The 16512-nt window shown below is 30.6% G+C and overlaps 1 protein-coding gene across 6 annotated transcripts in view; it reads left to right on the plus strand.

The window, feature by feature from the left end:
* Nucleotides 1-15627, plus strand: part of LOC107447795 (uncharacterized) — a 30970-nt gene extending 15343 nt beyond the window's left edge. The window contains exons 1-4 of one of the 6 annotated variants that reach the window (XM_087152469.1): nucleotides 823-879; nucleotides 4290-4563; nucleotides 12780-12864; nucleotides 14363-15627. In XM_087152469.1, coding sequence (XP_087008595.1) covers nucleotides 12802-12864; nucleotides 14363-15316 — 1017 coding nt within the window. In that variant the 5' untranslated portion in view covers nucleotides 823-879; nucleotides 4290-4563; nucleotides 12780-12801 and the 3' untranslated portion in view covers nucleotides 15317-15627. Of the gene's footprint in view, nucleotides 1-822; nucleotides 880-4289; nucleotides 4564-12779; nucleotides 12865-14362 lie in introns of those variants that run through there. The other 5 variants (XM_021145579.3, XM_087152451.1, XM_087152463.1 and 2 more) reach the window with 5 other exon arrangements.
* The last annotated feature ends 885 nt before the right edge of the window (nucleotides 15628-16512 follow it).

A 16512-nucleotide genomic window follows, 5' to 3' on the forward strand; every position in this document is an offset into this window, starting at 1 on the left:
TAAAAGTAACAGATATTGACGGATTAAATTTTTTCATAGATAATAAGATTATTTTTTTTCCCCAATGCCCGCCTGGGGAATGACTTACGCCATACAGGCACCTGAAGGGCAGATTTGTTGGCCACTCTTTCAGAGGCACCCTATTAGGTGGGCCAACGTTGCTCCCACAGTAAGGACATATAGTACAGAGAAGGAAAGAAAAATCATGACTTGCCCGGGATTCGAACCCAGAACCTTTCTGATGCAAGGGCAGTTCCCTAACCCCTACACAGGCCGGTCGGCGATAATAAGATAATTGATTTCTAAAAATAAAAATAATAATAAAGATATTCTTTTGATTCAAAGTAATTTTTGATAATGATTTTGTGTAAAATCACTTGACAATGTTTTTGAATATGGGAAAAGACCACGTCATTTGGAAAAGAAAAATGATATATTTCTTGATTTATTTCCTCTAAAGATTATAAACGTATGTAATATATAAAACAGTGTAAAATTAATTAACTTCTTGTAGTGTTGATATTATGGAACGTTCTTTAAAGAGTAAAAATTAATTTACTTTGTGTAATTCACAAAAAAAAAGAGTGCTCATTTGACTGAAAGTCACGTGTCTAAGTCTAGAGGTCAGTGGATGATAATAAAAGCTTTTATTTATATAAACCAATTTCTCCAACGTTATTATCAGACAGAACACGCGCATCTACATTATAACATGACCCAACAATAAAAGTTTATTTTTATGCGCTTTTAAGAATGTTTTCTTTTTGAAACGTCAGCAACAAAAACCAGTTGATAAATATGATTCTATAAACAAGTAGTGTAAAACAAGTAGTTGATAAATAAACAAACTAATACAAAACAAGTATAATTATGTGTTTGGTAAGTCTGATTATTCTTTTACTGCCGGCGAATGATAGTCGGAACAAAAATGCCCCAAAAAAGTCTCTTTAAATATGCAGACGAAAATTAATGTCACTGTTCCAAGAATTTTGAATAATTTAAAATGAATAAATAAAACAAATGGGTGTGCATCTAAAAATCCACATTTTTTTCCGACTATTTTAATAAATCTTGGTTTATAATGCGAATTGAAATTTATGGAAACATTTAAGCTTAATCATTTTGAGCTTTCGTTTGAAAAGTACAAAAACTACTTAGAAAATTGCTTGAAACTTTTTAAATTTTTAATATATTCAAATTAGACTTTTTTCATTAGTAGCCAATTACCATTGACTACAGTCCCGCAGTGGACTGATCGTTAAGACACGGTTCCCAGCAGATCACCGAAGTCAAGCGTCAGTGTGCGAGTGGGTTACCACTTGGATCAGCCTGCGTAGGGACCGAGGGTGTGCGGTATTGGTCCTCGTTAAACTGTTCTATCTTAAAGTGCTCGACTTCGCGTGCAGGTCGTCGGGCTACCGAAGCGGGGGTGCCATCCCCTCTGCAGAGGATCAAAATTGTGATGTCATGTTTTCGGATCATCCTCAGGGATGTTTCCCAGACCGTCGCCAATAGCCCATTGTGCAGCTCTAGTGCGACGTAAATGAACTACAACAACAACAACCATTGACTACAAAATTATGATTTCTTTTCTTCAAATTTTTTTCTTTTATTTTAATGAATATCATCATTACATATTTTTTACTCATATCCAAATACTCATATCTTTTTTACGCAGTTTTTAATGAAGTTTTTTCAAATTTCAAAACAATATTTTTTTTTTTTTTTTTTAAATTTCTCTAAAAAATTTGTTTAATTTAATTGATTATTTTTAATAATAGTAGCAAAAAAAAAACGTAAAACAATTTTTTTTTTTTAAATAAAAATGCCCGTATTTGCATGAATATTTAAGCTAGTTTTAGGAAATTTTATGCCTTTATAGTCATAATAACAACCAAAATAATCGATACAAGTTACAAGCTTGATTTTCTGTCATTCAAGAATACTTGTTTCCATTTGTAATTTATTCTCAAATCTTTAAAAGGTAAATATAAAAAATGCATGAACACTTTAAACTGAATTCAAACCGCATGGTTCATAATTCCTTTTTAGAGAAATTTAATAACGCTCAATTCTTTAAACAGAAACGGAAAGAAAATTTCTAAAAGAGTGTCTTTTAATAAAATTGTTTAAAAACGGAAGGTCGTCACAGCTTCGAAACATATGTTGTTGATTATGGATAAATTTTAAGTCTCTCTCTCTTTTTAAACAAACGTAGCTTTCTCAACAAAATATATTTCTAAAAAAACATTTTCTTAATTTTTATTTGTTTATTTAGAGAAAATATATTTTATTTTGTGTCTGATTAACTAATTAAGCCTTTGCGATCAAATGAAGTTTATACACAGCTGTTATAGTTGTTGATATTAATAATCAGAATAGATACGCAAAAATTAACACTTAGGGTAAGTTGCTGTCATACTTGTCGGAATTAATACTTGTTGAATGAACCTTTGTGGTAATTATATCAAAGCTTTGATACTGTTAAATAAGCCTTTACTACAGACTGCAAAGAAATAGAACCGATTTGACAAACATAGCTTTATGAACCTATAAAAATATTTAGGGCAGTTCTTTTAATTTTTTTTTTATTTAATGAAAATATGTTTTTGTGTCACAGTAGTTAATTTTGGAATAGCTATATTTGAATAAAATATTCTAACTTAGTTGGGAATTGAATTATTTATTTTATCTTTTTGGTCGCTTACATTTTAAAAAAAAAAATAGTTTTATTTGAAATTAATGCTGTTTAATAAAAAATTAAACATTTTCCTAACAGAGTAGAATTTTTATTACTGAGCAGGAATCAAACAAAATGGAAACTTCGAATGATATGCTTTAATAATGGTATGTTAATCATTGATTAAGTTGTGGCAACTAATCGTAACACTTTATTTTTATTACTTAGACTGTTAACAAATTAAGTTTTCTTGCTTTTTAACAATTAAAAAAAAAGGCTTTAAAAAAATCTTAATAATGCACCATGGTATCAGAGAATCTTTATTTTTTCCAAAAATTAAATTATCGTTTTCTCAAAATGATAATAGCTGTAGCCGTAACTGCTGCTGGATGGAGAAAGGAAATGGAGAGTCTAATAAGGAAGCTCATCCAGTGTCTGGTCACCCATGGCAACCGAGAGGTCGTTCCGATTGGCGAACTTATCTCCAATACCGACGATTTCAAATATCAATGAAATGAAATTTTTTCAACGTAAAATTTCATCTATTGTAAAATTTTTAACAATCGTGATTTCTTAGCTATAAATTTTTTTCATTGATTGTTATTATCAGACCAGTTGTGCTTACTTAAATTGAATTCCTACAAAGTTGAATCAATTAAATATTTTAACAGTTATGATTTATTAGTTATAACATTTTTAATTGATAATGAAACAGTCAGGTTTACATGAATTAAATTCTTACCCTATAAATTTTAATACATTGGAAAATTTTTAATATTCATGACGAATTTTTAATTATAAAAGTTTTTCAATTGATTGTTTTGGGTTATCGTTTCAAAAGATCCATTGTAAAATGTGTGAAGATTTCTTTGCTATAAAATGTTTTTATTCATTATTATCTATTTTTCAAAGAGTTCTATGCACTACAAAAATTTAATATCAAAATCAATACTGATAATCTTTACACTGCAAGAATTAAATTTTATCAATTTCAAAATTGTTAAAAATCATGACGCTTTTTTAGTTATAAAATCTTTTTTCATTGCTTGTTGTGGAAGATCATGAACGGGCATCGAATTCCATAATCTTGAGTAACATTTTCTTGATTAATCATTCCTTGGTAAGATTTTATGAATTGAGTAAGAATTTTAGGTGAAAAACATGAAAGCTTATTACAAATCTTTTCTTCTTGGTATTATAACTATTATTGAATGAATTAACTCTAAGTGCTGTTTCTTAAAATACATTATTATTTTTTAACCATAGGTGCTGGTGAGTGTTTATTTGTATTGCGATATATCGTTTGGAGATATTTCACAATATTTAGCAATATTTTTCTTTTCAACTCGTTTTTATTATATTTTTTATTATTAATTTTAAATTAAATAGCATTTTCCTAATTCGAATTGGGAAAAAAATTCCGCAACATATTTTATGAATCATTATTTAAAAATGAATAGTTCATAAATATGTAATAATCAATACATTAAATGAACGCTCAACAATTGTCCAGCGTTTTCTTGAATCTGTGAGGAGAGAAGTTAGTTTATTCGTTGTAGTTTCGTGAGAAGTCGAGAGAGCTGTATTAAAATACTTTTACTTTTTTTAGAGTGCTAATCGTAAAAGCTGTGTTAAGTTCACGGTCGCTCCTGTGTTGCCTTTAGCAGTCGAGTGTATGCGGGTCGACTGAGAAACAACAGCGTGAGGAGGTCAATGTCGCAGTCACAAGTAGCAAGTCAACTGTTCAACGCGGACCATCCATCGAAGTAGGTGGGTTCATTTCGAAGTGGGAGTTTCTGTCGAGGTAGGCATGTTCACATCACGTCCGGGTCACCAATGTGAACCGTATGTTATCGACAATGTCAACCTTCATTTATGAAAAGGTACCCCAACATAGAATCGAGTTAATATGTCTTATATGCCAGTGAATTGGAATTATATCTTTGTAGTGGTAGACACATTACCTCCACCAGAATTATAGCTGTGATAGAATTCGATGAATGGGATACCACTAGTTGATTTATTGCTGTTTTGTGGGAAAGAGCTGTATTAAGATCACCGTACTTTTGAGTGCTGATCGGGAGAGCTGTATTAAATTCACGGTCCTGATCTCCTGTGTTGCCATTCGAAGTCAAGGGTACACAGGCCTGTGTGATCGAGGCTGAGTAGCAACAGCATGAGGAAGTAGATAATGATAGCCACAAGTAGCGAGTCAACTTTTTAATATGGACCATCCATCGAAGCAGGCGTGTTCAAATCGACGTTTCTGTCAAAGTAGGCGAGTTCACATCACGTCCGGGTCACCAATGTGGGGAGAGTAGCTATCTATGAAAAGGGTTCCCAATATAGTTAACATGTCTAGTGAATTGTATTTTTTGCAGTGGTAGATGATGATACAATACAACAGCACTTTTAGTCGTCTAAAAATTTAATCATAATTTAGTTAATCGTTTGAATAAAAGACATTTTATTTAACGGATGTCGAGTTATGTAAAAGCATGTTTCTGATAGAATGGGATTATACATCAGATTGTGACATTTTTTTTTAGTTTGTTTTTTCAATAATTGATGCAAGTCGATACAATAACATACAAACGTGTGCATAGATTTGGAATTATATATTCATAAAATTCTTCTATATATATTTTATAATTAGTAATACGAATACGTAGTCAACATTTTTAAGCATCTTAAAATTTCTCAAATTCTTATCTATCGCATTAATCTTAAAATATTTTTTTTATTACCGGTTCATGCTTATTTCGAAGCACTATTTTATCAACTATTTCATTAAATTTTAATATTTTTAATAATCTTACTCTTTACGCTACCACGTGTATTATTTTTTCATTAATATTCTTATCAATTTTTTAAGCATCTTAATTTAGGTTTGCCTTTAAAGTAAATTCCTTTTTAAATTATTGTCAAGTTTCTGTTAAAAATAAAACTTATTGCCTGCTAGCTGTGAATTAAATCTTGTTTAGAAATTAAAAACATTTTGTGATGTTTAAAATTATTCGATGCAAAACAGCTGTCTTTTTACAAAGCATACTCGAAAAATTAATTATTGATTGTCTTTTTTTTTTTTATTGTGACTTCAACATAGATTATCTAAAATAGTGTTGATGTTTACACTACAATAAGGAGTATAAAAACATAAATAGCTGTTGAATACCTAGACAAAATTTTTAATCGTCTTAAAATATCTCAGCATATCTTAAATGTCGTCCTAATATCTTTGTTGTGAAATTAAATTTTTAATTACCTGACCACGCGTGATTCACAGAATTATTCAACTAATTTCTTTATATTTTTTACTCTTTCTTTATACTACCAGGTATACTAAACTAATTTGTTTAATTTTTATTGGTACTTAAAGTTTTTCTTAAAATTGAGTAATTGTTAATGGTAGTTATAAGTAATTGCTAAATTTTTTTTCGAGTCTTGGAACTATGTAGCCAGTTAGAGGTGATGAGAATTTAAAAACATTTCTATGATAAAATGACTCAGTGCAAAACGGACTGATTGTGGTAAATAATTGCACCTTTCTCTTAAGGATTGAACAAAGAAATTATTTATTTTATTGTTTCTTAGTAAATACTTAATAGGGCAACTCAAAAAACTACAACTGTTAGCTTTGTTTTTTAAATAAACAAATTCTTACAACAATTTTGTTTTTGACTTTTAAACTTATATATTTCACCTTTAACTTTAAGAAAGTTGTTCTTTTAAAAAAAGATGTTTTAAAAGATAAAAATTTACTTTTGTTAAAATTATTTTTCAACTTAAGCACAATTCCCAATATATAGCATTATTAGGAAAATGCCTTATTTTGTTACAGCTGAAATATTAAAAATTGAAATTTGTAAAAAGATTCCGAAGCCGTGCCAATTTTAGAATCATCATCTTATTTGAAAAATGCAATCGAAATACGCAATTTTCGAACTTATTTTGATGAAGAAAAAAAAATACGCAACGAGGAGGTTACTATTTACAGAAACTGAATAATTACTATATTTCGTCTTAAGAGGATAAGAATGATATTGCTCCAAGAAACCTACTCAATAATTTTGTTATTTGGAGAATTAAAATCTGTTTGGACGAAACATATGAAAGCTGAAACTAGAAATTTTTTTTACTATTATTTATCTAAGCTTTTTTCATTATTTTAAGGATAGCGTTATCAAGTTTAAGGATATTCGATGGAAGCCCCGTTTACTATAAATGCATTTAATCATATAGCTTGAATAATTTATTTTAACCAAATTATTTAATAATTTTAAACAAATAAGGGTGTGAAAATAAACTCAATCGAATTACGCCTAAAGTATACCCTAAAACATATATATAATAAACTTTGGAATCGATAAATAAAAAATACCTTTTCAAACAATTTCGAGTAGGACAGAAACGCTAACTTGTTTGAAAAAACTGTCCTTGTAACTATTTAATTTCAATTCTTGGTGCTAGGGAACATTTCACATTCAACTTTTTTTTATTTCATTTGTAAATAGAATTTTTTATGTCCTTAAAAAGTGTTATTAAGGCCAACAGTAAAAAGTAAAAATTTGTACTTCATGGATTTTTCAGAAGGTAGTGACTAGTTATTATTTTTTTAATCTAAGAACCTTTATCTTACGTAAAACTTATTTTAATATCTCGTGAAGTATAATATACTGTGTTACTAAATGAATTATCTCAAGAAACTGAATCTAAAAGATCAAAACTTCATTGATTAAAAAAAAAATAATCGATGATCATAAAAATAGAAATTTTTTGAGCGTCCAATAGTTAACGTCAAACGTCATTCACGCCTGGAGAGTCTTTAGAATGGGCACCTATTTTTGAACGCTCGAAACATGTCGACATCTATTTCTCTTTTCATATTTTTTGAAGGCAATGAAGTTTTTTCATCCATTATACTGTTTTATATTTGGGTCTTGATCCTTATTTTGATTAGGATTTTATGCTCGTAAAAGTAAACATATGCATTTTAAAAGGAATCGCGTGGTCCTTAAAAAAGTAACAGAACCGTAGCATCCATATTATAACTATAAAAGTTATCTTTAACTTTAAAATTTAAATTTTGAGACCAGATATTTTGAGCTCATGAAATTGAATGTTTTATCTTTTTATTTTTTGTGCCCCCATTTCAGCATCTTAAGGACCTTACGAACTTTGTTTAAAAAAAGAGTATTGTTTCAGATATTTCTAAGAAAACAAAGAAATCATAGCAGCGGTATTTGGCGATAGCCTATCGCAATTGAAGAATATGTTGTGCTATATCAAATTTGCGAATGTAAGTTTCAAAATGCAGCGAAACATCAGGTTGCTATTTGCAAATCATCTTTTTCCAACCAAAACCTAAATATTCGATAGAATGATTTTTCAAACCAATATAATAGTTCTTCTCAAATATAACATATTTCAATGTTTTTAAAATGTCACTTAACATTCCTTCAGTTATATAAAAAAAAGAAATATCGTAAATTATAGAAAACCTTGTGAATGTGCATTAGAATTACTATACGATCTACATTTTATATTTCAGGCACTTCTTTTTCAAACTTTCTTGCCTAGAAGACTCGATTAAAGCTGTAAAAATGATTATCCCTAAAATTTTGTATATAGTAATATCAAAATTATAAAAAGAATTTTTTTAGAGAAGTTATTTTCTTGATTGAAATGTTGTCTGCGTAAACAGATTGTCGTTAACACTCACCTATTAGAATTTAATTTTTGTAATAACTGTAATTTTGATTTTAGTATGAAATCCTCGTATAAATATAGTAAAGACAACCCAAATAATGTCAGATTCATGTATTCAAATTCTAAAAGCTTAGAAAATGGTAAATTATAGTTTATAATAGTTCTTTTTCAAAGGAAATTTTAAAAAAAAAGAAAAATATCTTTGCTTTTTGGTTAGAAATCAGTTGAAAAATTGTGTATCGCTTAGAAACCTCGAGGTATTTTCTATTAATTATTAATAAATAATCCTCTCCGAGCAATCACAGAACATTATTTCAATTTTTTTTTTAATTCTCTGAACTGGATGGATTAGGTATTCCTCTATGAATTAGTCTATGGGTTATCTTAAAATATTCATTGCCACTTTCTTGGCTGTTTTTTTGAAACTACTGCCAAATTTATTAGCCCCCTCATTTTTTATCCAATCAATGAATATATATATATATATATTCATTGATTGGATAAAAAATGAGGGGGCTAATAAATTTGGCAGAAGCCGGAAACCGGAAAAAAAGCCGGAAAAAAAAAGATATAATCTTTTCTTCAGCCTACACGATTATATCCGCAAAACAGAGTGCTTTCTGATATTGTATCAATAAAGCCAAAGCAAAATATATTAATACAATAGTGTGAGGAGCACTCAAAAATTTTTTTTATAAAATAACTACAAAAAAATAGAATATAAAAAGTAAAAATAACATGTAAAATAAAAAGAAAAAACATTAAAAAAGGGGGACTATAAAGCGAGTAGCAAAATCATAACAACTTACATGGACGGATATTTTTCAAGAATGATTTAAAAATGTTTTCGCAGAAAGATTGCCAGATTACAAAATATGAAAACAAAAGATGAAAACAAAAGCGCAAATTGAGTGTAACAAGAGGGTTTTAAAGTGCACATGGAAAAATTAACGAAGATGTGCAAATCCATTTCGGGCAAATCCGTGTTAAAATTATCTATTAAAATTTTCTTTGATAATTTAAATAATTTTTCTATGTGCTAATCCATATCGTGCAAATCCGCGGCTAAAATTATTTGCAAAGCAGGCAATTTATATTTCTCTTTTCTATTTTATATTTTTTCTTAAATAAACATCTATCTTCTAAAACTATTTATTATCAATTTTTAAAATTATCCAGTATAATATTACCTTGCGCACATCCATTTCGGGCCCATCCTTGGTAACTAACAAATCAAAACTCAGAATAACAAATCACTTCAGCAGTGCAGTAAGATCGACACTTTAAAACCCTCTTGTTACACTCAATTTGCGCTTTTGTTTTAATCTTTTGTTTTCATATTTTGTAATCTGGCAATCTTTCTGCGAAAACATTTTTAAATCATTCTTGAAAAATATCCATCCATGTAAGTTGTTATGATTTTTATAGTCCCCCCTTTTTAATGTTTTTTCTTTTTATTTTATTTTATTATCTGTTTTTACATGTTATTTTTACTTTTTATGATCTATTTTTTTGTAGTTATTTTATAAAAAAAATTTTTGAGTGCTCCTCACACTATTGTATTAATATATTTTGCTTTGGCTTTATTGATACAATATCAGAAAGCACTCTGTTTTGCGGATATAATCGTGTGGGCTGAAGAAAAGATTATATCTTTTTTTTCCGGCTTTTTTTTTTCGGTTTTTTAATTAACATTTCATTTTTTTTTTTTTTTTAATAAAACTTTGTTATTTTTTTACTTATTATTTCCCACCCCCTTTTTTTCATGTGTCTATAATTTTTCTTTGTTTTATTCTTCATTTTGAACTTATCTAATGAGTGCTGTTTACTTGCAGCTTAAGCGCAATAAATGATACTTATTGTTTTTCCTAACTTTCTTAGTGTTTTCTTGTATTTATTTATTTATATATACATACATATATATATATATATATATATATATATATATATATATATATATATATATATATATATATATATATATATATATATATATATATATATATATATATATATATATATATATATATATATATATATATATATATATATATATATATATTCAGCGAAAGTACGTTTTTGTGTCTGATTTCGTAACTTATTTAATAGTTAACACTAATTATTTAGCATATTAGAGGTCACCCCTAGAAGCCATTGACACTTAGTACGTGAAAATCCAATCATTTGAAACGGAAGTTATTCAGGGTGATATCTTTTTTTTCTTCTTTTTTGCTCACTGTACAAGATGGTGCATTAGAATTTGATCTTTTTTTTGAAGTGCTCGATTCGTGACTTAATAACACGCCTTTTGATGATCATGATTATTTATATTTTTATTATAAATTATTTATAATTTTTATTATAAATTAGTATAATTACATTACACTCTATAACAAAAAAATCGACGCACCAAGAAGGAGTTGTCCGATTGAAACGAAAATTCGTGGATAGGAAGACAATGTACAGAATAGTAAATGATTAAAATTTCAGAACAATTGAATAATTTATTGCAGAGTTGCAGTAACAAGTTCAATAAGGTGTTGACCCGCCTCTAGCCTGGGTACAAGCTGCCACAGGACGTGGCATAGACCGATAAAGCTCCCGGGTGGTCTCTTGCGGTATTTCCTGCCAAATTCGATGCAATTGTCGAACGAGGTCATCAACATTCCGTGCCAAATGCAATCGCCTTCCCATCATATCCCAGACATGCTCGATGGGAGAGAGATCTGGTGATCTGGCAGGCCAAGGAAGAGTTTGACATGCTTGCAGACAGTTCATAGCAACACGTGCCGTATGTGGTCTGGCATTGTCCCGCTGCAAAAGGAACGGTAGCAAAACAGGTCTTAGGATGTCGTCGACGTACCGCTGTGCAGTAAGTGTACCTCTAATGACGACCAAAGGGGACCGGCTGTCAAAGGAAATGGCACCCCAGACCATAATGCCTTGTTGAGAGCTGGTGTGGCGTGCAATAGTGAAGGCAGGATCCCCCCTCTGAGTCTCCAAACACGTCTTTGAAGATCGTGAGGACACAGTTGGAAGCGGGATTCGTCGCTAAAGACGTCCCCAGTCGGCATCATTCCAGCCATATCTGTTCAAAACATTCATGCATACGAAATTTCAAAGCAATCGGATGATGGCTTTTGTTATAGAATGTATTTATATACCTGAAATTATTTTATAATTTTTTCATCCTCTTTTCACATGATTTTTTTTCAAATTCCGATATTTTTGATTCACGATGACGTTCAAATATGAATGATCATTTTTTGACGTGATCCACTCCTGACGTTTCGTTATTTCACGTCACTGGATGATCTATCGGCATTTATTTATTATTTTTTTAATACTCTTTCGCATTACATGATTTTTTTTTAAATTCCAATATTTATAATAGCGTGTTATTAAGACAATTGGATCTGAATTCTCACTTTTTAATGAGTACTATTTGTGACAATTCTATCGTCATTTCACGTCGTTGGATAATAGTTTCTTTTCAGTTATTTTTTTTATTTATTCGGCCTATACTAAGTGGTTTTTGAAATTCTGATATTTTTAATACCATATTATTACAGCGTTCGAATTTGAGGTGTCACTTTTTGACGCCTCATCACTATTTTCATCGCTTTTCGGTGATAGTTTTTTGTGATTTGGTTGTCATTTTTTTCACATGGTCTTTTAAAATCTGATACTTTTAATGTTACGACACGCGATTTTCGAATTTAAGTCATTACTTTTTAACGCGTTTGACCTGCAACAAATTCCGTCGTTTTCCGATTTTTTAAATTTTTTTTGCCAATTCCATTAACTTTTTTTCTAATTTTTTATTTCAAATGAATCCCCATTTTTTTTTAACACACTCAATTCGTAACGATTTTATTTTAAATCCAAATCACTTATGGATCATTCTTTTCAACAGTCGTTTCTCGGCTATTTTTAGCGTGGTTTTTCTTTAATTACGATATATTTAATACGATGCCAAAGAATTTCGTATATTAGTAATCACTCTTTTACGCACTTAATTCACGTCGATTGCACCGCATTAAATTCCGATCCATTGATCGGCAAATATTACAATAAATTTTCTCTTTGAAAAAAAAAATTCTTTTTAATGATAAAATTAAGAATTTTATTTATTTTGGGTTTCTCAAAAGCAATTACTTTATTGGGGAGTTTCAGTTTTTAGAATCTGGAATGAACTCCGAAAAAGGTTTTAAAAAAGAATAATTGTTACGGTTAAAATTAAAATTAATTAAATTCTCCATAAAGTAAAATAACGTGAATGAAGGTTTTCTAAACAAGAACCTGTCTAAACACAAAATGGCAGTAGGAAAGTAAGGAAACAAACAGGTTGCTCTGAGTAAGGCCCTAAAGCTTTCTTTGTTCATTTTAGAAATGCGCCGAAAGTCTGTTGAATGAAGAGTATGGGATGTGTGTCAACCAGACCTGAACTGGAAGAAAATTCAAGAATATTCCGTGTAAGTTTCATTTCATTAATTATTAATTGTCGATGTAAGAGATTCTCTTTCACCTCTATAACAATCAGTGGCGTAGTTTTGGGGGGCCGAAATTATATAGATTAATGAATTATTGTACGGATGTAGGTATAAACAATTTTTTATTATTCATTTTTTTTTTGTAATTTAGGCGTTTATTGTTGTTGTTGTCGGCCATTAAGGCAGAGGGGGCTTGTTTTCCAGTGGTGTCATCTATGGTTAAGGATTAGACTTCTTCCACACTCATACGTTACACTCGTTTAAAGGACTGACTCATTTATGCATCCACAGATCGTCATTTTGAGGACGATCCATCGCCAATTCAGTACCCCAGAGGTATTGATTTGTTATGGGAACATGGAGGACTTTGTGACCCGTCAGATTTAACGAGCACCTGTCACCAGCTGGATTCGAACTCCCGTTCTCACAAACGTGAGTCCAGCTTCCTACCCACTAGGCTATCCCGGCCTATTTAAACGTTTAGAATATAGCATATACATTAGAAGGAGGTAACCGATTAAGCCCCCTCGAGCATGCATTAAAATTACGCCACTGTCTAAAACTAATTTAAAGTAAAGAAAAAGTGAATTGAGGCAAACGTAGATTAAGCCATGAAGTTTCAGTTGCTGAGAAGAAAGAAAAAAAAATATCACAAGGCAAACAAATTTTAGGAAAAGATCTTCTCCATTACGTATTCCTAAGTTGTCTTTTCATATTTTATTTTTATTTTGATATTTTGAAAATTTCTTTTCAGTATTTGAAAGTTCATGGCTTACTCTAATTTTTTCTGAACTTATTTTTTCCTTACTGTAAAAATTAGTTATGGAGAGAATTTGGGACTGATGATTTCAAAAATCAAAGGAGATCGCTGCGTTCTGCTTAGAAAACCAGAAATTTTTAAATTTTTAAAAGGAAAAAAAACGACGTTTCCTACTCACATGCAAGACCAGAAAATCAAAGTTAACCTAGAAGTAGATATTTTCTTTAATTTTAAATCATTTTTGTAATATACTTCCAAAAATACAAATGAAATTCTTTTGACGCTTTTGTTTTGGACTTACTCTCTCTTAGAAATACAGAAAACTATTTTGAGTTTCATGGGTGGTGAATGTGGAAACTTATCTTAGAAATATGGAAAACTATTTGAGTTTCATGGTAAGGTGAATGTGGAAACTTATCTTAGAAATACGGAAAACTATTTTGAGTTTCTTGGGTGGTGAATGTGGAAGCTTATCTTAGAAATACGGAAAACTATTTGAATTTCATGATTGATGAATGTGGAAACTTATCTAAGGAATACGGAAAACTATTTGAGTTTCATGGGTGGTGAATGTGGAAACTTTAATGACTCTCTTAGAAATACAGAATGTTTTTAAGTGGTTCATGTGAACACTTTCATTATTATCTTAGAAATGCTGAAATCTGTTTGAGTTTTAAAGGTGTTATCTTAAAAATACTGAACATGATTTGAATTTTATAGGTTGTGAATGTGGATACTTCTGGCCATCATTTGCGACGTGGTCGTCTGGAAATAACTGATTCTCAACTGATCTTTCATCAGAAGGGAGGAGGAGTGGTGATTCGTTGGCCCCTTACATGCCTTCGACGTTATGGTTTTGACTCGGAGATCTTCTCATTCGAATGTGGAAGGAGATGCGCCACTGGTTCAGGAGTCTATGGATTTAAGTGCAGGCGTGCCGAAGCACTCTTTACCATGCTTCAAGAGTCCATCAACCATCCTCCACCCCAGACCACCGAGCAGCAGCCACCCATCACTTTGGTACCTGTATCATCGAACGGTGTCCTGCCCTCCTCTCCAACCGTCGATGAATCTGGTTACCTGGAACCCATCACCTCACGTCTCTCATCCAGACGAAATAACAATAACAGAACGGTTTCACCCGGTGGATATGTGAGCATCCACGAATCTCCGGTCAGTGAGTGGCCGTTGCCTCGTTGCTGTAGTCTAGGGGCTCATCACTATGTCAACAATGAGGTCATAGAACAGGAGTCTGCTGAGCAGCCAGAAGAAAGTACATACGTGAACAGTGCCGTGGTGAGTCCCCTCTGCCGCAATTCTGTTGACATCAACACGAATTACGCCAAATTAGACGATTTGTTGAAACAAGAGCAACATTTCTACGTGAACGTGAAACCAGATAGGACTAGTCCCCCCCACAAAGTGGTGGCGCCAACAGAACAACCGAATGAAGTCAACTACGCTGAGTTGGATTTGGATGCAACCGAATCGGGACAATCGAATCCAAACAGCCTGCATTCCCTCACCAGTTCTCCCGCTAAATCACCGGAGGGTTATGCTCAGATCGATTTCGATAAAACTGTTGCTCTCTCGAACTCTGCAAATCCTTATCCGTCTTTCAATGACGATAGCATGCGAAAAACTAGACATAATGCTGTGATACCCTCTCCATAGTTTTCACATTCAAAAATAAAATTTCTAATAATTAAATGTCGGCCTCTTCAAATAGGGTAGATTAGAAAAGTCCTCCAAGTTTGTACTCAATCCTGTATTCCTCTGAAAATATTTATTTTCTTTATGGATGTACAAAATATTCATTCAACAAGTTTCATGTTGTAAAAAATGTTATGCTTGTAGATACTAATGTGTTGAAAATGTGTTTGAATCAAGTCATGGAATTATTTTATATCAGTTATTTGACACTCATATTTATTTCAGCATTCATACATTTGAAATATCAAACCGAATAAATTCAGTCCATACAATTGTCGTTCAAATTTTCCTTATGAATAAGGGGGGGGGAGACAAAGTTTTCGATGAATATGATTTTTCTTCAAGATATTTACAAAATGAAATAGCATGTAAACTTAATATTTTTTTTAACCTACATTGCATCTTATAAGGCATGCTTTTTTTACGAATTCTGACCTATAATTTCTATAAATGAAAAAAAATAAGCTTTATCACTGATGGGGTTTCTATCTACAACGAGCTTTGAATCACTTCAAATGACAAACTTAAAATTCAAATATATTTACATGATACAATTGAATGCCACGATTACACAATTATTATTTGAATACATTTACATTATATATTGAAATTCTATAATCATACAATTAAAATTTGAGTTATAAAATTGCATAAATACAGCTTTTCAGTCAATGTAATACATAGTTCAAAATGAAAAGCTTATTTCTTCTACTGTAAAGGAAGGAAATGAAATTATCATATTTTAAACAAAAAAATATTTACCTTATTAGATATTCAATTTAATAACATTTGTTATTAAACAGACATACTTTCTCTTATGAATGTTTTATCATTCGTATTAAACGTATATACCTCGAATTTGGATAAATTAGGCTTTCTCAACATGCAGCACAAAATATAAAACTGAATGTTTCGCTTTTTTCTTTTTAATATCTTATTTCTCCTTACTATGAGGGAATCCTAGAGCGAATTAAGATCCTTTCTTTATAGAAGAAATCTCTGTTTTGCCTTCCATTTTTATGTGCTCTGCTCGATTTTGTGTTTTAAAGCATGGCCATGTTTTCTTTGAATAATTATAATTATGGAGTGAATTCATAGACATCTTCTGGCGGGTATTTTATTAATTTTTTATAATTTTATTGTTGTAAAGGAGAACT

The sequence above is a fragment of the Parasteatoda tepidariorum genome, chromosome 1 (genome assembly GCF_982258835.1).
Source record: "Parasteatoda tepidariorum strain Cologne lab strain chromosome 1, Ptep-v5.0, whole genome shotgun sequence".
Taxonomy (NCBI): domain Eukaryota; kingdom Metazoa; phylum Arthropoda; class Arachnida; order Araneae; family Theridiidae; genus Parasteatoda; species Parasteatoda tepidariorum.